The sequence below is a fragment of the Podarcis melisellensis genome (assembly GCF_964234715.1).
Source record: "Podarcis melisellensis genome assembly, chromosome: 1".
Classification (NCBI taxonomy): Eukaryota; Metazoa; Chordata; class Lepidosauria; order Squamata; family Lacertidae; genus Podarcis; species Podarcis melisellensis.
Window position 1 is genome coordinate 93249637 of NC_138528.1, and position 22902 is coordinate 93272538.

At 42.4% G+C, this 22902-nt stretch overlaps 1 protein-coding gene across 2 annotated transcripts in view; it reads left to right on the top strand.

Moving 5' to 3' along the window:
* The first annotated feature begins 201 nt into the window (after positions 1 to 201).
* The window catches only part of CCDC93 (CCC complex scaffolding subunit CCDC93), a 44693-nt gene continuing 21992 nt past the window's right edge, over positions 202 to 22902 (top strand). Inside the window, exons 1-11 of one of the 2 annotated variants that reach the window (XM_081921793.1) lie at positions 202 to 359; positions 3842 to 3955; positions 4554 to 4648; positions 6081 to 6192; positions 8194 to 8292; positions 15056 to 15112; positions 17041 to 17141; positions 18027 to 18044; positions 19556 to 19592; positions 20975 to 21067; positions 21876 to 21926. In XM_081921793.1, coding sequence (XP_081777919.1) covers positions 318 to 359; positions 3842 to 3955; positions 4554 to 4648; positions 6081 to 6192; positions 8194 to 8292; positions 15056 to 15112; positions 17041 to 17141; positions 18027 to 18044; positions 19556 to 19592; positions 20975 to 21067; positions 21876 to 21926 — 819 coding nt within the window. In that variant the 5' untranslated portion in view covers positions 202 to 317. The remainder of the gene's footprint in view (positions 360 to 3841; positions 3956 to 4553; positions 4649 to 6080; positions 6193 to 8193; positions 8293 to 15055; positions 15113 to 17040; positions 17142 to 18026; positions 18045 to 19555; positions 19593 to 20974; positions 21068 to 21875; positions 21927 to 22902) is intronic. The other variant, XM_081921794.1, reaches the window with a different exon arrangement.

Here is a 22902-nt window from a genome sequence, read left to right on the forward strand (position 1 = left end):
TACTTCCCGGGAATGCTGCTCGGAGACCAGCCCCGCTCGGGTGAACCGCGACGCCGCCCGCTCCGCGTCTTCCGTTCCAGGCAAGTCACATGAGTGGTCTGTGCTCACTCCCCCCCCTATTCCACCCCTTTTTTTACAAAATGGAACGGTCCGCGTTATGCTGCGTGCCGTAGTACGGATGAGGGGCGGAGCTGGGTTTCTGGCGGAACAAACCAATGAGCGGGGAAGGGGAGAGGGCAAGTTTGCGGAAGGAGAAACGCGTTTTGTAGCCTTTGCGCGCTGCGGGATATTAGCGAGCTGGGAGTCGAGAACCTGGCATGGGCGCCGTCAGAGGGCAGGAGCACCAGCCTCCTCAGGAGGTAAGGCTGAAGCGGCGGGGCTGTGTTTCCCTCTCGCAGGGCAGGCTGGCCTTTCCCTTGCGGGTGGCGCTTCCCTGCCCCGCTTTTGTCTATGGGCTGCCGTTCCCCATAGCGCTCTTGGGGGCGGGAGCTTTCCGGGCAGCGCTTGCTTTGCAAGGCGAGCCCGCAAGTCCTGTTGCCTTGCAAGAAACGCGCCCCGAACACGTCGAGGTTCGCTTCTGGGGAAGGAAGCGTGTATATAGGATAAGCGCAGCCAGGGGCGCAGGCTTCTCCAGGAAACGTTAGTCCTGGGACCGGTGTTTGTTTGTATGACGGGGAGGAGAACTCAGCGAGGGGATAAATTGCTGGGCCAGTGTCACACTCTGCACATGCTCAAGGTGCTCATCATTGCTATTACCTCAGATGTCTTCCTGGACGGGTGCTTAGTTCAGTAAGCCCTCAATTTACGCGAGGGATCACGTCTAAAGTCAAAATCGCATATGGGTTCAGTGGACAGTGGGATTACCAAAGTAAATTCCCCCCGAACGCCCTGCCCACTTTGTGCATTTTTATTCATTTATATATATATATATTTTTACCACATGCATAAAGAGGAATGCTGTGGTTCCCAACTAGGCACACATCCCACATGGGACAATTCGATAACGAGTTACTAACAGTGAATTTTTTGCATTTCTTGTGGTTCTAGGGGCCTCATATATAGTATATACTGTAAATATATATTGTGACATACACATTTTAAAAATTGAAATCAGAATGTACACAGTGGTCAACTGGTGACAGTGGAAAGGTTATCTAAACCTTGGCTGGGGAGGGCGGGATATAAATAAAAATCATTATTATTATTAAACAGAAAAGTTTATCTAAACAGAAAATACACTGGGCGCATTCAGGGGGAGTAGCGCTCCGTGGGGGGGGGGGTGGATCAGGTTTTTAGAGATGCTTAGGTGGGGTATGGTCAAAAAAAGGTTGGGAAGGAACCAGTGGCTGAATGCAAGCAAGTTAAATGCATGTAAGTTTGCAGGCTTACTGTATTGACAGGCAGTACATCAGCTTCATTTGGGTGAGTGCAGACTGAAATAAAACTCTCCTCCCAAACTCCCATGGTGTACCCAGAGGATAGGAGGCTGCTTGGAGTTGCATATTCTCTGTTCCAGAGAATATTTCCCTGAGTGTCATGTCTTGCGCTTGAAATACCCTGTGGATCCTTTGGAGGTGGGAGTGGGGGGATGAAATACCACATTTCCTTTGCTGTTCAGAAATCGGTAATGGTAAATGTTTGTCACAGAGAACTGGATGGCTGTGTTTATTTTCTGTGAGCATTTTCTATAGAGCAGTTATATGTCGTACTGTGAATGGACAGTCCACAATGTTGCACCACATCTAGAAGGTAAAAGTTGTTATTATAACAAATTTATTTGTACTCTGATGTGACTCGAGGCAGCTTACATATAAAATGAGAACTGATAAAAACATAGAAAAACATTAATTAAAAACAGTAAATCATTGTTAGAAGTAAAATTCTGCTTTTTGTCTAGCAGAGCAACCCTATGCATGGTTTCTGAGAAATAAGGCCCACTGTGTTCAGTAGTTACTTGGTCCCAGGACTCTAGTTGTTTGTCATCCTATTGAAGAACATCTCACAGGTTCTGAGTGATGCGTGGAGTGGCAGCAGAGAGACACTTTCTCTAGCAGTTTACTCCCATAATGTGCTTTAGTACCAACATACACATACGTGGAGCTGCATGTCTACCAACATACACATTTTTTTAACTCTGTCAAAGTACAGCTCTGCATTGTAATACAGGGGGAGTCACTGTGGAGCTCTACAGATTTTCTTCCTCTTCAAAGACTACAGTTCTCATCATCCTTGACCATTGACTGTTCTGGCTGGGACTGATGGGACTCGTCATTCAACAACATCTGGAGGGCTGCCTGTTATGATGTATGAATAGCATGGCTTTGTGACCTTTGCAAGCATCCAGCTTGTACGCAAATATAGACCAACTTGTAACATCAGCACCGGTCTGAAGTGGATATGATGTTTACTACAGCGGTACCTCTGGTTACGTACTTACCGTATTTTTCGCCCTATAGGACGCACCGTCCCATAAGGCGCACCTAGTTTTTTGGGGGGGAAATTATTTTTTTTTCCCCCAGGCGTGGGGCTGGGGCGGGGGAAGACCAAGCTTCCCCCAACCCCAGCCCCCAGAACAGGCAACTCTCCGCAAGCCGTGGGAGCCCAGCGCCAGGCTCCCGCGCCTTGCGGAGAGCTGCGCGAAGTCTGGGCACGCTGAGCTCAACGCGCCCAACCTTCGGCATGCAGGCAACTCTCCGCAAGCCGTGGGAGCCCAGCGCGGGCTCCCACGACTTGCGAACATCTGCGCGAAGCCTGGAGAGCCAGAGGGGTCGGTGCGCGCCGACCCCTCTCGCTCTCCAGGCTTCAGCGAAAGCTTAGCTAATGGGGCCTCCCGCTGCCACCGTGCCACCGGAGCATGATTTCTGTTCTCATCCTGAAGCAAAGTTCTTAACTCGAGGTAATATTTCTGGGTTACCTGGGTACCTGAAGCGTATGTAACCCGAGGTACCACTGTACATGCATTTTTTTCCTACTACTACTACTAATAATAATTGTATGCCACCAATCTGACTTGGTTGCCCTAGCCACTCTGAGCACCTTCTAACAGAATATTAAAAACACAATAAAACTTTCATAAATTGCACATAATTTTGTGTTTTAAGATATTTCCCTCTCTCTCCAAATGACATGACTGTTTTATCAGCCAAATTCATCTGATCTTCATTAGTGCAAGGGCTTCTGTCAGAAGTGCCTCAAAACACATGATAATAACAATTTTGGTTCAAACTTTACATTTCTTAGAGCTGGTGAGCTAGCAGAAGCTAGTGCAAGGACTCTTATTAGTTCAGTGGAACTTTCCCTCAAGCACTCTGAAAAAATACCAAATAGCTCAAGAGATATAAAACATTGTAAACATCAGTAACACCACACTGCAATGGTGGTACAGTATTAGAAATGTAATGGTTGGGCTAAGCTGTAGAAGTTTTAGAATGTTTTGTTAAAGAATTTGGGAACTTGGTTGTATTATCTTTATAAGTGACAAATGTGCCTGTCTTCCTTGAGTTGAGGAGCATTGGTTACTTCATTATTCTTGTGTCCCACAGAATCAGAAATCTCAGCATATACTATTGAAGGAAAAACCTGTGCAATAGTTGAACAGTTTTCATACACCGGACTTCCACCATCTTGTTTTTGCAGGATTCTTTGGGGCTATGTGCATTGATATTTTTATAGCCAGTTACGCAGGACGGAACCGGCTATAAAAGTATTAAAACTGTTTTACAATGTAGTCAACAGTGTGTCTACTAAAAGGAAATATTTTGCAAGAAATTTGTAGTGTGTACACTTAGAAGAACATGGTTTTGTTTTTTTGAACATAGAATCAGTTTACTATCTCTTCTAGGTTGAAACCCGTGAAGATGAAGAGCAAAGTATTAAGCTGAGTGAAATCTTAGAGCTGCTGGTCGCAGCTGGATACTTCAGGGCAAGAATTAAAGGGCTGTCCCCCTTTGACAAGGTGAGAGTGTAACAAATTATGCACAAGGCATGCTTTAATTGGTTAAAAAAAAAAATATCAGCAAGGGCTGATTTGTACAGATGAGTACAAATGTTATCCAGATGGCTGTGAATTAAGAGTTCAATTTTAAAGGGTTTTTTTTATATAAAAATGAATCTCTTTTTATATGTGTTTCATTGCAATTTGCAAAGATACCATAAAAACAGCTAAAATAGTTCAAAAACTGACAGAATGTGCAATCAGCATAACCATTGTTGCTTGCTGGAGGGTATAAACCTCCCTCTCATCCAGACGTTTACTGTTTTGGAAGTTCCCCTGCCCGCCCCAGGCCGATTTTGTGGGGTTCTGTGGGTGATGGAGAGGAGTGCCCAGTGTGAGTGGAAGCCCTTATACAGTGCCCAAGGAACTGGCATTCAGACGCAATACTACCTCCAACTGACACTGGTGGCAGAACATAGCCATTGTGAAAATGTGACATTGGGGGGCTGTCTTTTGTGTTTCGTTTTTAAATAAATGCACAAGATGCTTCTGTGTAACTTCTGCGTTCTTCCACCAAACATCTGCAAGGGATAAAACGAGTGTGCTTGCCTTGTTCTAGGTGGTAGGCGGCATGACGTGGTGCATCACAACATGCAGTTTCGACATTGATGTGGACTTACTGTTTCAGGAAAACTCTACCATCGGCCAGAAAATGTAAGTGGGAGCTTGCCAGAAAGGGATCTTTCTTTCCAGTTGTGCGATGTGTTCAGTACCAGTCATATTTGTAATTGAAGCTTGCATAAGTGGTCACATGAGCCTTAAGAATTATTATGATGTATTGAATTTCTATACCACCCTTCATCACAGGGTGGTTTACAATATAAAAACACAAAACTTGCATACCATTATAACTAACAATAAACTGCAATTTAAAAGGCCGTCGTTTGTTTAATTAGCCAAAGGCCTGGGAGAAGAGGAATGTTTTTGCCTGGTGCCTAAAGATATGTAATGAAGGAACCAGCCAAAGCTCCCTAGAAAGAGCATTCCACAAGCACGAAGCCACTGCAGAAAAGACCTGTTCTCATATTGTCACTCTCTTGACATCTTATGAAGGAGGCACACGAAGAAGGGCCTCAGAGAATGCTTGCAGGGTCTGGTTTGGTTCATATGGGGAGAGGCGGTCCTTCAAATCTGTTGTGCTCTCTATTTTTTGGTCTCACTGCCCCTGATGTGCCCTCCCAGTAATGTAATCTCTTCTCATCCTAAGCCTGAAAGCAGCCATGAAAATAAAGTGAAATGTTTAAGTACAGCAGGAACATGTAGAAGCCCACACTTACTTTCTGCTGCCTCCTCCTTCTTTTTGCACTATTTAAATGTTAGGACTTTTAAATAAAACAGTGACAATTACAGTCGTACCTTGGAAGTAGAACGGAATCCGTTCCGGAAGTCCATTTGACTTCCAAAATGTTCAGAAACCAAACTGCGACTTCTGATTGGCTGCAGGAAGCTCTTGCAGCCAATTGGAAGCCCCGTCGGATGTTCAGCTTCCAAAAATAGTTCGCAAACTGGAACAGTCACTTCCTGGTTTGCAGCGTTCGGGAGCCAAAACGTTCGGGAACTAAACTGTTCCAAAACCAAGGTATGGCTGTAGAGTGTTTCTATTAACACATGAATGTCTTAAACTGTTGTTACTTTACCATGCGCTACCTTGGGAAGCTCAGAACTGATTAGATGTGCATCCCATTGGCGCACTGGATCGAATTCACACTTGCTTAGCTTCATTCTAGAATAAGGAAATCACAGACCGTTCCCTGGACTGAAACTGAAAACATTTTATGAAGTAAAGATTGATTGTTTGATAAGAAGCTTTTAACAACAGGTTTATAAAAGAAACAACAACCCTGAATTTTTTAGTAAGTCAGTTTTTAGTAAGAGTTTGCAAGCTTGTCTAAAGATGATTTTTAAAAAAGAAGTGCCTCCAGTCCTACAGATCAGCATTTATCAGCACAGTTCTAAATTGCTTGTGTATTCACTTTTAAAAATCGAATATTTGATTTCAGCCACTAGAGGGCAGTTTCAGGCTAGTTAAGGCTTTGCTTCCACCCAGTTTCACCTTAAGCTCTGTCATCCTTCACCTTCTTTCCAGTGCCTTGACTGAGAAAATTGTATCCGTCTTGCCGAGAATGAAATGCCCTCATCGCTTGGAGCCTCATCAAATACAGGGATTGGATTTCATCCACATATTTCCTGTTGTGCAGGTAGGTGCTCCTTGAAAAGTTGCTCCCCCCAACACCTCCGTATAGTAGGCCTTCTGATGAAAAACCATATTGTAACCCTCTTTCTCTCTTCCCTGCAACTCTAATAGCCACTGGTAGAATGTGTGTTCCTAATCATAAACAAATGGTTCCACTAATGTGGGTAGGAGGCCCTTTAGATGCTGTGGGGCTCAAAGCTCCCTTCAGCCCTAGCTAGTGTTACCATTGGTCAGGAATGATGGGAGTCTAGCAACATCTAGGTGGCTACCCATTCCCCATCCCTGCACCATTGATTAATCCCTTTTGTAGCCTTGCAGCATTTCCTGTAACCAAAAAGTGTATGGAAAGAGATACTGCATCGCTGTTGCTTGCAGAGACTGTATTGGAAGCATAGTTCCGTGTCTGGTTAGATCCTGAACAAGGAGCAAGTTAGAGGCATCTTCTAAACCTAGTGTTTAACTTGGGATCTCGGAGTCTTTTATGTAATCGTTTCTATACCATTTTCTGTGAATTTAACCCATTTCCAAATTTGAGTCAATTATTAGCAAGACTCGGAGTGCTCAAATGGTTTGCTATTGCCCATGTAAATGGGAATACTGTTGCTTTATAGTTTTATATGTGCTTGCTTTTCTCTGTCTAGGAACGTCATTTGCAAAATTGACGTTTCAGCCAAACCAAGCCAGGAAGGTGTTTCTGTTGCAAGTGAACAGGGATGAGTTCTCTGCCTGGAAAGCTGGCTGCTTAAATAGAGAGCATGGCCCCCCCACACACACACCAAAGCAGAGTTGAGAGCTGCAGATGTAAGAGCAAGGCAGCAACTATTTTTGCCTGGTTGTCAGTTTGACAAAGTGGGAAGAAGTAGGTTGATAGCCAGAATGAGACCAGCACCTGCTACTCTTCCATGGCCCTTGTTTGTTTCTGTATTTTTCAACTAAGTGCAGCAACGACCAGGTTGCACCAAATAGGAGCTGAACTTAGCCCGAGATTTCTAGTTGCTGACTCCTGATCTACAATGACAACGTGAGTTAAGATTTTCCTTTAGGTCACACGTCTCAAGCCTTGTGCCTGTGCACCAGTACTGTGTTATGTCCATTGGCATGCTGAGTCTTCGGGCAACCTGATAAGCAAGTGACACATCCAATCTGGGCCTGCAGATTGTCGTTTGTGACTACTCAGGTTTTGCTGCTATGCACCTTTGTGATATGGTCATGGAAAAGCAGGAATTGGAGTTTCATACAGCCCAGTCCAGGTGTCTCCAGATGTTGCTGGACTATAGCTCACATCATCCAAAGTATTGACCATACTAGCTGACAATGTTGGGAGCATCAGAAGGATGGCATATTGGCCACTCCTGCCTCTAGTCCCTGTGAGGCAGAGTTGGCCTCATGAAGAACAGATTAACTCACACTGTTCAGAGGAAAAGCACAGCAAAGGCTGAGTGAAACATGCCAGAAATATCTACAAGTGAGAAAAACAAGGGCCTAACCTGTCTTCCATCATATTTGTGTTCTTTCAACATGTTTAGCCTCCTAATAACCCTATGAGGTAGGCTGAGTTGAAAGGGAGTGGCTGGGTCAACATCAGCCACAACAGCTGGTCAGAAATTTAAATCCTGGGTTGATATTCAACTGAGTTTTACTTGAAGTAGACCTATTGAAATTAATGGACCCAACATAACTATGTCCTTTAATTTCAGTGGTTTTATTCTGTGTAACGCTTAGCTGAATCTAGTCTCAGTCAGACACACTAATCTTTTATGTCATGCTGAGACTCAGTGGGTTTTCTGTTTCTTGGTTCAGATGATGAACATGTACTGATGCCCATGTTCATTGTCTAAATGTTTCAAAATATGAAAGGTAAGTAGCTGTAATAACTGTAACCCTTTGTTTACAGAGTGTTGATTTTCCTTATTTTTTATTCCCTTTTTGATATCCAAGTCTGTCCTGAGTATAAATATCCATCCAAGGTGTTGCTTTAAGGGTTTCCCTTTTTCTTTTCTCCCAGTGGCTTGTGAAACGTGCAATAGAAACCCGTGAAGAAATGGGAGATTACATCCGCTCATATTCTATATCTCAGTTTCAGAAGACACACAGTCTGCCAGAGGTAAATGTTTGGCTGCGTCTTTTGTAATTCAGAACTAGAAGTGATTCTTTTAACCGTCTCTAAAACGGATAGGATTGATGCAAACCTGCACCAGCTGATTTGGCTCATAGGTTTTAGGACATAAGCGGATAGATCACACGTTATGAGCTGGCACTGGAGCAGAAAATATGAGTAGAGTAATTCAGTCCAACTCCTTAAGTATTAAATGCCCGGTTGCGCATCAAAAAAGGTAGATGAATTTGTAGTGCATCCAAGTGCATTCATCGGATGCTCTGGGAAGCTGTTCTTGACACAAGTCACTTTTTTCTTGTAAGATCTTTTTCACAAAATTGTATTTGAATATGTTTGTGCAGTGGCAACACAAACCTACACTGTGCAAGCACCAAAGCATTTCCCATTCTTAAAAGTACGTTGCCCACCTATTCTTAGTGCAGAATGAGCCATTCCTTGAGAAGGAAAGTCCAGGTGTATTGTTTCTCTATGATTAAAAGGTGATTGGCAGTTGATAATACTATACCTTAACATGACAGCTGCCCACTGAAATAAAATAGTTCATTTATTTTTTTTAAGGCTGTGTTTTGGGGGTTTTCACTCATGTTGTTGAAAGTTCAACTTACGATTCTTGCATCTCCCTGTGTATGTTGGTGCCTTTCATTACTTGTGCAGCTGCAAACTAGTGAGCATCTTTCTCTGCCTCATTTGTCAATAAATGGAAAGTGATGTTAAAGGTGTCACTGCTGGAAGATACTCTGAATTTTTCTATCTGATGGGCCAAGTTCCTGCTAATGTTTTACTATAAACACCATATGTCTAAGATGTAAATTGCATTGTGGAGCTTAGTCCTAGGTAAAGTAGGTAGGATTGCAGCTTCAGTAGTGTGGTTTTTGTAGCCTGAGGCTATTCCTGGTTCCCACCTTTAAAAGTTGCTGCAGGGGTGCAGAGTACCTGTTTCCAGCTCTGGTTGGTTCTTCAGCCACAGCCATTCCTGGATTGAAGTAATCTGACCACAGTAATCCATGCTTTAGTAATTTCCCAATTAGACTTTTGCAATATGTTCTACAAAGCAGAGACATCACCTTACCAACAAAGCTTCGTATAGTTAAAGCCATGGTTTTCCCAGTAGTGATGTATGGAAGTGAGAGCTGGACCATAAAGAAGGCTGATCGCCGAAGAATTGATGCTTTTGAATTATAGTGCTGGAGAACACTCTTGAGAGTCCCATGGACTGCAAGAAGATCAAACGTCTCCATTCTTAAGGAAATCAGCCCTGAGTGCTCACTGGAAGGACAGATCGTGAAGCTGAGGCTCCAATACTTTGGCCACCTCATGAGAAGAGAAGACTCCCTGGAAAAGACCCTGATGTTGGGAAAGATGGAGGGCACAAGGAGAAGGGGACGTCAGAGAACGAGATGGTTGTATAGTGTCTTCGAAGCTGCCAGCATGAGTTTGACCAAACTGCGGGACGCAGTGGAAGACAGAAGTGCCTGGCATGCTCTGGTCCATGGGGTCACGAAGAGTCGGACACGACTAAACGACTAGACAACAAATATGCTCTACATGGGGCTATCCTTGAAGACCATTTAGAGATTATAGCAGGTGCAAAATGTGGCAACTGGGTATTGATTGCCACAGAAAGATCTGCACTGATTATTTGCTACCATGTCCCATTCAAAGTGCTGTCCATGGAGGCTCAGGTCAGTTCTGTGTCCAGGGCAGCTGTCTACCAGATCCACCTGGTATATGGGCTGAGACCCTACCTGCCCATGGACTGTCTCACCAGAGTAGTGCATGCCCTACTGCTTGGACTACTGCAATGTGCTCTAGGTTAGTCTACCTTTGAAGGTGACTCAGAAACTACAATTAATCCAGAATGCATCCGCTAGACTGGTGACTGCGAGATGCCGCTGGGACCATGTGAAAGGATCTTCACAGGTTCCCAGTACATTTCCAAACACAATTCAAAGTGTTGGTGCTGATCTTTAAATCCCTAAACAGCCTCGCCCCAGTATACTACTACTTATCAAACCTTTATTAGGCATTATACGAATAAAACCATAGAAGAGAAAATAACATATAAAGGCCTTGAAATATATATAAAAGGGCAGCATTTGGCTACATACATATATATATATATATATACATATAGAATCAATGGTTTTCTTTGTTAATCTGCTCCTTGGAGGACTGCTACCAAAAACTCGGCTACCCCCGCCGTTACCCTTTGGTCAACGTCGGATAGGTAGAGTCCCACACATTCACCTTGCTGGGGTTCCAGACCACCCGAGAGAGGGGACAGCACGTGTTGACGGAGCGTACTGTACAATGGGCAATGAAAGAGAATATGCTCTACAGTGTCCGGGACATTCATATAACATCTGCAGAATCTCTTGTTTCTAGGAATGTTTTGATATCTTCCCCTGACAAATGCTGAGGGAAAAACATTCAAACGGGCCAGCATAAAAGCCCTACATTGGGCTGGGATTATTAATTTAGTGACGTAATTGGCTCTGCTATCTAAGATGTTTAAATCATAGAATATGGGGGAGCAAATTTTGTTTACAGCTGCCATAATATTTTGTCTCTCGACATCCTTTAGCCTAGTTAGGATATTATGGAAAATGTATTGCTCATTAGAATTGTACAGGGGCTCCAGCTCGATGCCTAAAGATTCAATCTTTTTTTCGAGGTGCTGATACCATCTTGATTTATAGGAGTCATTGAGCAAATCAGCGAGCAGACTTGATGGAGGGCAGCGAAAATGGCAGCGTAACCAGTACTTTATTGAGGTGGACCATGCCCAATATTCCATTGTGTGTATGCCTATTTCTGCACACATTGTTTCATATTTGATCATAGCTGGGAGTCCAAGAATACGTCTCAGAAAGCTGGAGTGGATCTTTTTTAAATCACTGTTATATGCTTGGACCCATAGCGGGATTCCATAGAATATCTGGGATTGCACTTTTGTTTGAAATATCTGATTGGCCGCAGGAATAAATTGATTACCTTTCTGATAATAAAAACGGGCAACTGCTGATGAGGTGCACTTTGCCTGTTTTATGGCATTTGTGCGATGGGTTGCCCACCCTAAATTGCTCTGGAATAAAATTCCCAGATACCTATAGATTTTCACTTGTTGGATTTCTTGCCCTCTTATTTTCCATTTCTCTAATTTCCAACCATTCGAGAAGACCAAAATTTTTGTCTTCTCATAATTTATAGAGAGTTTGTTGCATTCGCAGTAAAGGATCAGTGAAGATATAAGACGTTTCAGACCCAAGCTCGTTAATGATAGTAGGACAGCATCGTCTGCGTATAATAAGAGAGGAACTGGTTTCTGATTAAGTTTAGGGGCATGTGATTCTATTTTTTGAAGGTAATCTGGCAAGTCTGATAAAAATAAATTAAATAGGAAGGGGGCAAGAATACACCCTTGTTTTACCCCTTTCGAGTTAGGGATGTCTGATGAAAGGTGACCTTTGGTGTTAAGTTTGACTTGACAGGTATTAGAAGAGTGCAGATTTTGCATTAGAATCAATAAGCGCTGATCAATTTTTAATTCTGCGAGTTTCCTCCACAACTTTGGGCGGTCAATTGAGTCGAATGCACCACGAAAATCTACAAAAGCAGCATATATCTTAGATTGCCTTTGGGATCTGTATTTTTCAACCAAATGCATAAGTATAAGACAGTGGTCTAGTGTAGAGCAACCTTTGGAGAAACCTATTTGTTCTTTCCCTGGTAAATTTAGATTTTTCATCCAGGTAAGGAGTTTAGATAAGAGGTGCTTGGCGTAGATTTTCCCTATCACTGATAATAGGCTTATCGGTCTATAATTCCTTGGTTCTTTTGGGTCGCCATTTTTAAAGATTGGAATAATTATTGATCTTAACCATATCTCAGGTATGATCCCATATTTATCTATGAGAGTGAACAGTTGAGCTAAGGGTTCTGCCCACCAATCTATATAGGTCTTAAATAATTCTATTGGTAGACCGTCTGGCCCAGGAGATTTCCCCGATTTGAAATTTTTAACTATCTCTCTAATTTCCTCTTCCTTTACCCTTGGCCACTCCTGGAGTTTATTAATTTTATTTTTAGTGGTTTCATTTCCTTTAAGTTCACTGTGTAGATTGTTAAATACAGATGTAAAATATTGGGACCATTTGGATTCTGCAATTGGTGGTAGAGTTAGTTGATTTTCGGCTTTCAATCCTCCGTACACTAAGTTCCAGAACGCTTTGTTGTTTTTACTCTGAATTGAGTCGAATAATTGTAGCCATTTTTGGATTGCGTATTTCTGTTTCTTTTCGGCCAGAATGTAATGATATTTTCTTTTTTCATCAAGATAAGAGGGCTCTAGTTTAGTGCAATTATTTTTAAATGTTTGGCGCAGTTTTCTTTTTAGCTGGAAACATTCATCATCAAACCAAGGGCTAGCGCTATGTTTAAGTACCCAAACTTTAGGTGGAGTACTAAGCTCTACGAACATTTGGAAGATTTCATTATAAATTTTCGGTATATCACTGTAGAAATTAGTGGTCTTTAAGTTGGATAATACTTGTTTTCTCAGGTTGGCTGTAAGTTTTTGCCCCACCGCTGCACTCATTTCCTGGGACCATTTTAATTGGGTCATTTGTTTGTATTGAGAAGGTTCTATGATATTGTGCTTAGTTATTTTGGTTTCGTCCTTTAAGTTTATAGACAACGATAATGGCTGATGGTCGCTTTCCGTGCGCGTTCCAATTTTGAGGTCTATGATCGAATTTATGATATTATAAGGGACAAGAATATAGTCGATGACACTGCATCCTCGGGGGGAGAAGTATGTAAACTCCCCACTTCTATCGCCTTTTGTTGAACCATTCACAATCTGCAAATTAAAGTTGTTACATAATTCAAGTAGGCGTAAGCCTTCGTTGTTTACAACCCTGTCTCTGGAGAATCGTCCTATTTTCAGGGCATGTGCGATATCGTTATCAGTATTCCAATTTAGTTTGCTACATAGTTGTTCATTGTTGGTTCCCACTCTGGCATTAAAATCACCTGCTATTATCAGTGAGGCATTTGGGTATTTATCGGTCAAATTTTCTATATAAAAGGTTAGTTGTAACCAATTTTCACTGCTGCTGTTGTTTTTGGTTGGGGGGATATAGACATTTACAAGTAGCAAAGTATCATTTTTTTGGGTTAAAAGTAGAGCTTGTGCAAGTGGTAAGCATTTTTCTAGTTGCTTGATTTCAAACCCTAAGTTGTCTTTGATCATACAACAGAACCCTGCTTTCGGCCGACCCTTCGCGTTTGTTTTCAATGCGGGTTTCGTATAGGAGGTGAATCCATTGATTTTAATATCTCTAGTTGACCATGTTTCTTGTAGAAGTATTAATTCAAAATCTTTAAAGAAGTTCATAAGGTCTGGGTCTCCGTCTTTGTTTCCCCACCCTGCGATATTCCAGGACAGCAAGCGTAGGATCCGTTTTTGAGTTGGTGGCTGGTTGACAGCATTTAGTCATTCTAGTTCTGTCATTGAGTCCAGCGAGGGATTTTGTCTTGTGCAGATACAGCCATTTGTCGCTGCTTTCGGTGGGGAACATAATGATGGATCTTTTAGATTCTTTTTTAAAGTGCGGGGAATTAAAATTTCCTCCCTTTCTTGATTTTCTTCCTTAACTGTTCCTTGTTCCTGAGAAATTTCTGTGGTTGGTGGACTATTATGGACAGTAGGACTGTTTTCAGTCTCTACTTCCATTTCTTTGGCCTCATTTGGTGTTGAGCTCAGTGTGTCAGGTCTATTGGAGGTCATCTTTTGTTCGGCAATGTTAGAGTCCTTTGTAGTACTTAAATAAGGGGTACCTATTTCGTTTGGAGCTAGTATTTGATATCTCAGCCAGGAATTTGTGACTGCGAGATGCCGCTGGGACCATGTGAAAGGATCTTCACAGGTTCCCAGTACATTTCCAAACACAATTCAAAGTGTTGGTGCTGATCTTTAAATCCCTAAACAGCCTCGCCCCAGTATACCTGAAGGAGCATCCTCCTCCAAGGGTCTGCTGCTTCCCTCACTGCAAGAAGCGAAGTTACAGGGAACCAGGCAGAGGGCCTTCACAGTAGTGGCACCCTCCCTGTGGAACATCCTCCCTTCAGATGTCAAGGAGATAAAGAGTTACACAACTGTTAGAAGACATCTGAAGGCAGCCCTGTATCGGGAGGCTTTTAATGATTTATGTTTTTGTTATGTTTTTAGAGATGCTGTAAGCCACTCAGAGTGGCTGGGGAAACCCAGCCAGATGGATAGGGTATAAATAAAATAATATTGATGATGCTGATAATGTAAATATGTAAACAAATTAATACCCAGCTACCTGCAGGTGTGTGCCTCCTGATATATTCCTCCCTGTTATCTGAAGTCTGCCAGGTAAGCTTGGTATGGTCATCAAACAAAGCCTTGAGTTCCCAAACTTGGAATAGGACTTTGTCAGTGGTAGCCTCCTAGCTGTGTAACATGAGATTAGGCTGGAACCTACATTAGTCAGTTTTCTTCACCAGCTTAAAACATATTTGTAAAAATCTGTCAGGCCTTCTGAAGTGTGTACATGGCCCTTGATTACTTGTATTCTGCTGAAGGATTAGTTGTATTTTTTGGTACATTTTAACATCACAGCTTTGGACAAGTTGACACAACAACTGGCCAATCTTTGTTGACACTGTTGAGGTTAAATATGTTTGTATGCTGGTATTTAAAGCTATCTAAATTGCTTTGCAGGATGATGACTTCATGCAAAGAAAAGAAAAGTCTGTCAAAGCAGTTAGTGAAATCTCTGTAAGTGTGGCATTCAGCAGTGTGGGTTTTCAGAAAATTTACAAATAAATAATAATTGGATTTAGCATTGTTTTGATTATGTATATTTTGTATATTTTGGCTTTAATCTACTCCCCCTTCCCTTTTAAAGATGCATAGACCATGTTTGTATGATATATCTGCATACCTGCTTCCTGGGGATAGTAACTTTTCTTCAAATGAATTGCAACTTCAAAGGTGCTCAGTTTTATCCATTGTGGTATCCATTCACTACATTCCTAGTTAGTTTTTATAAAAGAATGCATTTTTAGAAGTTGATCTCCCCTGGGGTTCATGGCGGTGGGGAGGGGGCTAGAAAATGTTTCATCCCACATCATTGGTAACACACTAAATGAGATTTTTCTGGTCAAGTTGTGGAATGCCAACAACAATCCCAGCACTTTGGCATATACAGCCCTCAAATGACTCTCTCTGCTAGGTTAGTACAAGTGGCAGCCCTAGTTAGGGTCTGTATTTGAGTCGGGTGCAAGTTGAGTCAGAAACACAATATTTTAAAGCTGCATTCTTGGACACATTAACTAGAGGATAAGCCCCATTGAATATATGTATATTTTTGTATAAATACGTGTGTTTATTTATGTAAAAAAAACCTGCTGAAATAATCAGGAACGCCATTAAACATTGCAACTCTACCGCATAAGAAAATGTGTACAGTGTTGTGCAATAAATCAGCTCCTTTCCTACCTGCAGAGGGTTTACTGTGACAGGATTTTATTTCTCTGTTTCTATAGATTGCATTGCTCCATTATAATACCATATTAATTTTAGTTAGAGTTGACATGTGGCTCTTGGAGGCTTGATAGACTGATATCCCATTGTGCTCATCTTTTGAATACCAGCTCTGTGTATTCCTTCCCTTGTCTCTCTTTGTCCGGTGCAATGTCACTTTTAAGACGCCACACAAAACAGAACGTTGCGCTGCTGTGAATTCGGAAACGCGGGAGTTTGAATGGATTCCCTTGCATCTCAACTGATGTGCTATAGTTGAAAAAGATTTCCCACTTGCAAAACTGCCAACATTGATCAAAACGTTTTTAAAAGAAAAAAGGAAGGAGGGTAAAAAGCTCTTGACATATCTTCCTCTGGCAGAGTCAACAGAGTAGAGAAGCCAAGTCGTGGAAACAATGATCTCGTTTGTCATTGTATCTCAGGGAGAGTAAACTGCCTTTGTCATTGTGTCTGGAAGAAAGTGTGGAATGTCATCTGAAGGCACTGCTTTTTCCGAGAGTTCTTCTTAACAAAGAGTGTCTGGCATTGATGCTTCTTTCTTTTTAACTGTAGCCGTGTACAAGAACAACTTGGCTGTATTGAAGCATTGCTTTTAAAAAAAAGGGGGGGGGGAGATTTCCTTGAACTTAGTTCAGAAACTTTTTTTTCTTGCACATTCTTACCACCACCCCAATTATGTTAAATCAATTTTCTTTTCCTATGTGACTGGCTAAAGTAGCCATAATGAAGAGAGTAGTAATTAAGCATAATTATTCAATAAGAGGCTAGAAGTGGAATGCATGAACACTAACCGCAGTGACTCGGAATTAATCATCTCTTTAATTATGCACAGTATTTTTTTCCCTTACTTTGTTTAAGATGTTTTGCAGATATGTCTGAGATCAGGTTGAATACATTCATATGGAGTAGTCATGTTCTTAATAATAGTAATAATAAGCTAGGAAAGTGCAAAAGGGAGGGGGAGGGGTGAGTCTAGGTCAATGAGCAGCCAGTGAAGGATATTATGTTATGACAGACTGTGTTGTGTTGTATTATGGAGCCACAAAAGCCCTGAGAAGGTCCAGGTAGGAGGTTTCTATGGAGAAAGAATGTTGACATTGGATTGCTTACTGACCATTTGTAGTTTGACACATGTTTATGCTCATTTTGTTGGCTTTCAGGAAGTTTACAAGCCACAAAGGAAATACCAGCGACGAGCAGGAGCAGAAAAGTTAGTGGACGAGGAGTCTAAAGTTCATGCTACGCTTCTGGAATATGGCAGGTATATTCATTTTGTTAAAGTGTGTTCCAGGGAACCCAGGATTTCTTGGGGGCATCTGAAGGATTCCAATAATGGCAGATAAAAGATCTGAAAGACAGCATGCTGTGGCTCTCTCTTCCCTGTAGGCAGATGCAGGAGAACCTTAAATGTCTTCTAGGGGCCAACTAAGAAGGGATGCTAATAGTGTAGCTTTGCTGTTGCTGCTGTTTCTCTTTTTTTGCAAATTATCAGGCTAGGGGACCCATTCCGGAACTGTACAGTAAGGGGTAGGGGAGCCTTTAATCTTTTGCCACCCATTCTCACTAGCTGCAGTTTGCACCACCAGCAAAGGCCCCATATGTTTAGATGGAGCCTTCGTTGGCTGTGGAGTTTCAGGGGCCCTGATCCTGATTGGGAAGGAAAAGGCTAAAGCCCTCTATGCTCCATGCTAGGTTCATGATGGGGGTGGGGGGGGTGCTAATCACGTATGCCATCTTGAGCTTGGAAGAAAGACAGGATGGTAATGTAATTAATCATGCCGTCTGCTCAAGTTCTTGGTGGGAAATGTTGCTCCACAACACATTTAAGTGTCAAAAGACTCTGGGTTAGTGACAGCAGATTTCCATAGCTACTTTCCTGGAATAATCTAAGTGTGTACAGAGCGCAAAAGCAATGTGTTGCTTGTCACAAATAACTGGTGAAATGGTTATAATATAAAATGTATTGACATTTTGATTCACTAGCTTTTCCACTGCAGTTCTTTAGTCATACAGGTGGTTTGCACACTTACAATAAGCTTAAGTGTGTTTGAAACTCTGGCCTAAGTGTGTCTTCTACTCCCTATGGCAAGCCAGATCACATTTTCAAGTTCTTCATCTTTTTGTTTTCCTATCCCCCCCTCTTTAGTATCACTGGTTATTTCTTGTGAGTATTTTTCCTCCTGTGTACATGTGGTGTGAATCCCCCCCCCCTTCCAGTTGGCTCTTGGCACTTGAATTTGCATCTTTCACGTTAACATGTCTTCCACATTTGGTATATAACAGCATTGTTAATGTTCACGGGGACTGTCTTTTTTTCTCAGCGCAAAAGTCACAGTTTTCTCTAGGGGCTAAGGGGTGAGAGAGAAGAGTGCATAGGAAAAAATTCCCAACTTCCATTCTTTTCGCATACTCCCCAGGAAAATAGGTTCCTAGCTGTTACCTCCCTGATCTGCTGCTCCTTTATATGTAAATATTTTAAAGGACTCCTTTATCACGTGAACCCAGCTGATCTCAGACGGCAGTGATTAAACACAGCAGTATCATGGAGCCTAGAGTGATTTTATGTGGCTTCGTTAGTTACAACAAATATAGCAGCCATTGGTATATAGCAGTCTACAGAACATAAGGCTAATCCCCTTTCAAAGCCATCAAAGTTGGTAGCCACAGTTTATAACTGCACTGTGAAGGACTTTCTGTAGACCATCCATCAGTTAGCTTCAATGGACAACCTTGGGGTCTAGTGTTATATGAGAGAGAGGGGTACACTCACTCTATCACCGTGCCCACTTTTGCCACATTGTGCATGGTGTTCGAACCCTCATATCAGTTCCTGCCCTGCCCTGCCCCTTACTTAGCTTTTCCCCTGATCTAAAAAGCTCCAAATGTTGTGAACTTTTCTCATGGGAGAGAAAATTGCTCCAGCCAGCCCCTTTTCCTGCAACTTTCCCTTTTTCTGGGAATGGCTGTTCAGGTTTTCAGACTGGGTCCCCTGCACCAGATCAACCTGGAGATGACCAGGACTGAACCTGGGACCTTACGGCATGCACAGCGTGCCTTCCTCGGTATCCTCTGCTTTATAGGTTGTGTAGCAGCATAGTAAAACCTGGTTGCCTGAGTGCAGTGGAACTACTCCCTAGTGGGAGAGTGAAATACAGCTGCAGCAGAAGGAGATGTTTAAACTAGAACTTCAGTGGAAAGGGCATATTCAGAGAAAGCAAATAAAGCTAGGGAGGGCTGGCAGATTAATGCCTAGGGGGGGCAAAAGTGAAATGTTCTGGGAATTAAAACGGGCTTTCATTAGCAATTCAGCAACAAGCCTCGGAGCACCACTGTCATTAACGATAAGGCAACCCCCCTCCTTCCCCCCTTTCAGCCCCCCCTTGAACCTGCTGTACTGCGGAGGTTTAGAATGCACTGGGAAGACTTTGATGATGAATTGCAGTGTTGCAACAGGAAAAATGGTTTACTTGTTAATGGCATATAAATGACAAAATGTACACTCAGAATAAAATGGTGAATATAACTAACCCCAAACTGCTGCTGCGGCTGCTGTTGTTTTTCTAAAAAGCACTGAGAGCTGGTCTTGGCATGTTTGCAAAAGCACATCTTCTGCAATGAAAGTGAATCCAGCTGCATATTCTGATTTCTTTCCCCCTCCCTTTTTACTTTTTCTAGGAGGTATGGTTTCAGCAGACAAGGGAAAATTGAGAAGGTAAGCTTGTTTCCTCATCTGGAATCCAGCTGAAAAAATATGTGTTGGACAAAAATACTAGACACCAAAGCAGGTTTTTATATATATATAAAAGTGTGATGCAGCGATTGATTATTATTTTTCATAATATTGAAAACTACTTGTTTGCTTGTTCTTTCTAGGCCGCCCAATCTTACTGTGTTGTGGTCACCACCCTGATGCTGCTGTATTCAACACATTGTGGGGAAACATTGCTAGAATTGTTCATGATCCTTTTCACTGTGGGTTAAATTCAGAGTCAGTTTGACTTTTGTCACTGCCTGTTCCAGACAAAGGGGCTCAGCAGTCTTTATTTTTGTTTGTTTTTATTTTTCAATGTTTGTAATTAGCCCTTCATGCAAGGATCCCAGGGTGGCACACTGTAAACATTAAAACCATTGCTAACGATAAAACTAAAACAAAAGTTTAGCAATTCACAGGCAACAGAAAACAAACAAAGAAAACCTCTCTGTTATTGTTATTTTCTTGGGAACTGCTAGCAAGCATGATGTAGCCCAGTGGCGCCCTGCAAAGCAGTTTCAGATTGGCAGACTTTCAGCACACGCTGTTGGAAAGAAATGTTTCCTAACATTTCAAGCTACACTCTGGTTGGTGGGGGATGTGAGTTAAATTAGTATTAGAGAACGAAGAGCACTTCACCCAAGAAAGTTGCCAGTGATGTTAATTAAGCCGACGGAGCTTATTTTCCGCTTGCAGAAATTTACACGCATTGCAATGTTGTGGAAGGCCCCAAAGTTCCATGCAGCAAGAATGCCGTTCCTAAAGCTGCATCTCACTCCCTTTGTTGACTTCTACAAAATATGGCTGCAACACTTCATCATATCTTATTGACCTTGCATGCTTTTAGCCTAAGACTGTCAAATGCTTTCGTTAAAATTTAGCCACTGTGAGGGAAAGGAGGTTAGGAGGTCCTGTTCAATATACCGTTCTGCTTCTTCCGATGCTATGCAAGAGGAGTTCTGCTCATGCGGCAAAACTTCCTCCATCCTCTCAGCTCCTGCACATGCCCAAAATCTGCTCTCAATGTCCTCCAGCCCCCTGGAGCAGATTTTGGGGGTGCTGGAGGGGCTGCAAGGGAGAGGAGGTGGGAAGTTAAATTGTACAAGCAGAGGTCTGCTGCATGAACAGAGCAGCAGTGTTGGATACATGCCTGTGTCTGAATTATTACTGTAGTGTGTTTTCAATGTGTCCATGAAAGGCTCTCTGGAGCCTTTCCTTATAATATATTCTGAAAGCATATGTTGTTCGTTTCCTTTTTTTTAATTCCGCCCCCCTCCCCGCCTTGTGATTTTGTAGATGCACCTTTTCCTCTTAATGTTAGACAACATCCTTTTCTTCAATAGGTTGAAGACAAGAAAACGCTGCTGCCTGCTGGGCTTCCATCATCTGGGAAAGCTGATGCCTACACTGAAGATGACCTCCAAGCTGCAGAAGAGGTGGAATTCACTGATAATTTGTGACAAGGCTCAGTTCAGGGTTGCTACTTCCTACTACATGGAATGAAACAAAGCTGGTGGTATAGAGGTTTCCCCCCCTTCCCTTTTTGTATCTGTAGATTTTGCATTCTCAGAACCGACATGCACTCTTACTTGAAATTGAGTTTGGTGCAGATACATAGTGCTACAAAATGCATGTGGTAGAGTTTTAGTGGTGCACTTGCCTTTCAGTAGATAGCTTTATTTTATGTATTGCATTTGTGTCTTGCTGTCCTCTAAACGTCTTATGGTGCCTTAAAATGGGATTAACCCTGCATCGAATACGGAAACTCAGCCATTCAAATGTGTGAGTGCTGTTGGCAGCTGGTGCACCACATATATATAAACTTGGGTATATGCACATGTTTTCAAATAAAGTGTGACTGTTCCAAGAAGAATGATGCTGTGAGGGCCTAAAGAAAATGATGTTTTCTTTTGCTTTGTGTTTCACCAAAGTAGAGGAGCAGAGACTTCAGATTATTACACAGCATTTTGTGTTATGTTTGTTTGTGAATAAACAAGTGAGCAAAAAGGGGGAGGGTATATCCATTCCGTTCTTACTAAGGAGCCATGTTTGCAGTAGCTCCCAGGCTGCCATCACAGTGTTGAGAAGGAGTTTTGTATGAAAAGGGGAGGGAAAGTGTTTGTATTTGTTTTGTTTTGCTAATCTCCAAGCCTTGTCACATTTTTTCTATAAATAAAAATTAAAACATGTGCTACATGTTTTGAAACAACTGTTCTGATCTCAGCACTTTTATTTTTTTATCAGCTTCGTATTAAAACATTGATGACTGAGATGGCTGCAATGGGAACAGAAGAGGTAAGCAGTTCTTTTTGTTAGTCATAGTTTTTTTTTGGAAAAAAGTATTATTTCAACCACTACTCTGGTTTTATTAACAGGGTAGCACAGGCAAAAAAAAATTCTTTCCAGATATCACTCCATCTTGATTTCTGATATCTGAAAGTTCCCTTCTTCATGGGGCTATGAATTGAAACTGGAGTGAACTGCAATTCAGTAGAGAAAGAAAGGATGCATATTTCTCATTGCCTAGCTGCACTCTGTACCTATCAAGCAAACTCTGCAGTATATACAGCTAAAGTTATTCACATCCCTGTTCTTTCCTCCTGCACCTGCAGATTGACTTGAAAGCTATCACAACCCATGAAATAGGGTTAAATGGAGTCAGGCTGCCTGAGGCCTTACATTGCAGTGTAAATTGACACAAGGAAAAGACTACTAAGCTTGAAAGGTGGTCTTTTTCAAAAGGTGTTCAGCCTTTGTTGGTTGTGTCTTTGCCTACAAAAAGCATAAGGAGAGTTATCTCTGCTTATTAAGCAAAGATACAGACAAGGCCTTTGACAGCTCACAGCCTTTACACTCCTCGCTTTGTGAAAAGAAGAAACAAATGAGGAAAATTCCAAACTCCCAGTTCCCTTTTTTCTCCAAACCACGAAACTATGGTTTAATGCAGGGGTCCCCAAACTAAGGCCCGAGGGACTTGTTTATCCAGCCCGCAGCGACCCCTGCCACCACCGCCCGCTTTTACTGGTGCTGCGCGGCTGCCCACTTCCGGGTCGGAGGAGCACCGGAAATAGCATGTGCGCAAGCGTTATTTCCGGTGCACATCTGGGTCGGAGGAGGCCCGTGCACATGCGCACAAGCTATTTCCAGTGCTCCTCCGACCCGGAAGTGTGCCAGAAATAGTGTGTGCACACACATATGGGCACGCACTCCCCCACCCTCCGGCCCACTGCACATTTGACGCTGGAGACACCTGCCCAAGGCACAGTAAGTT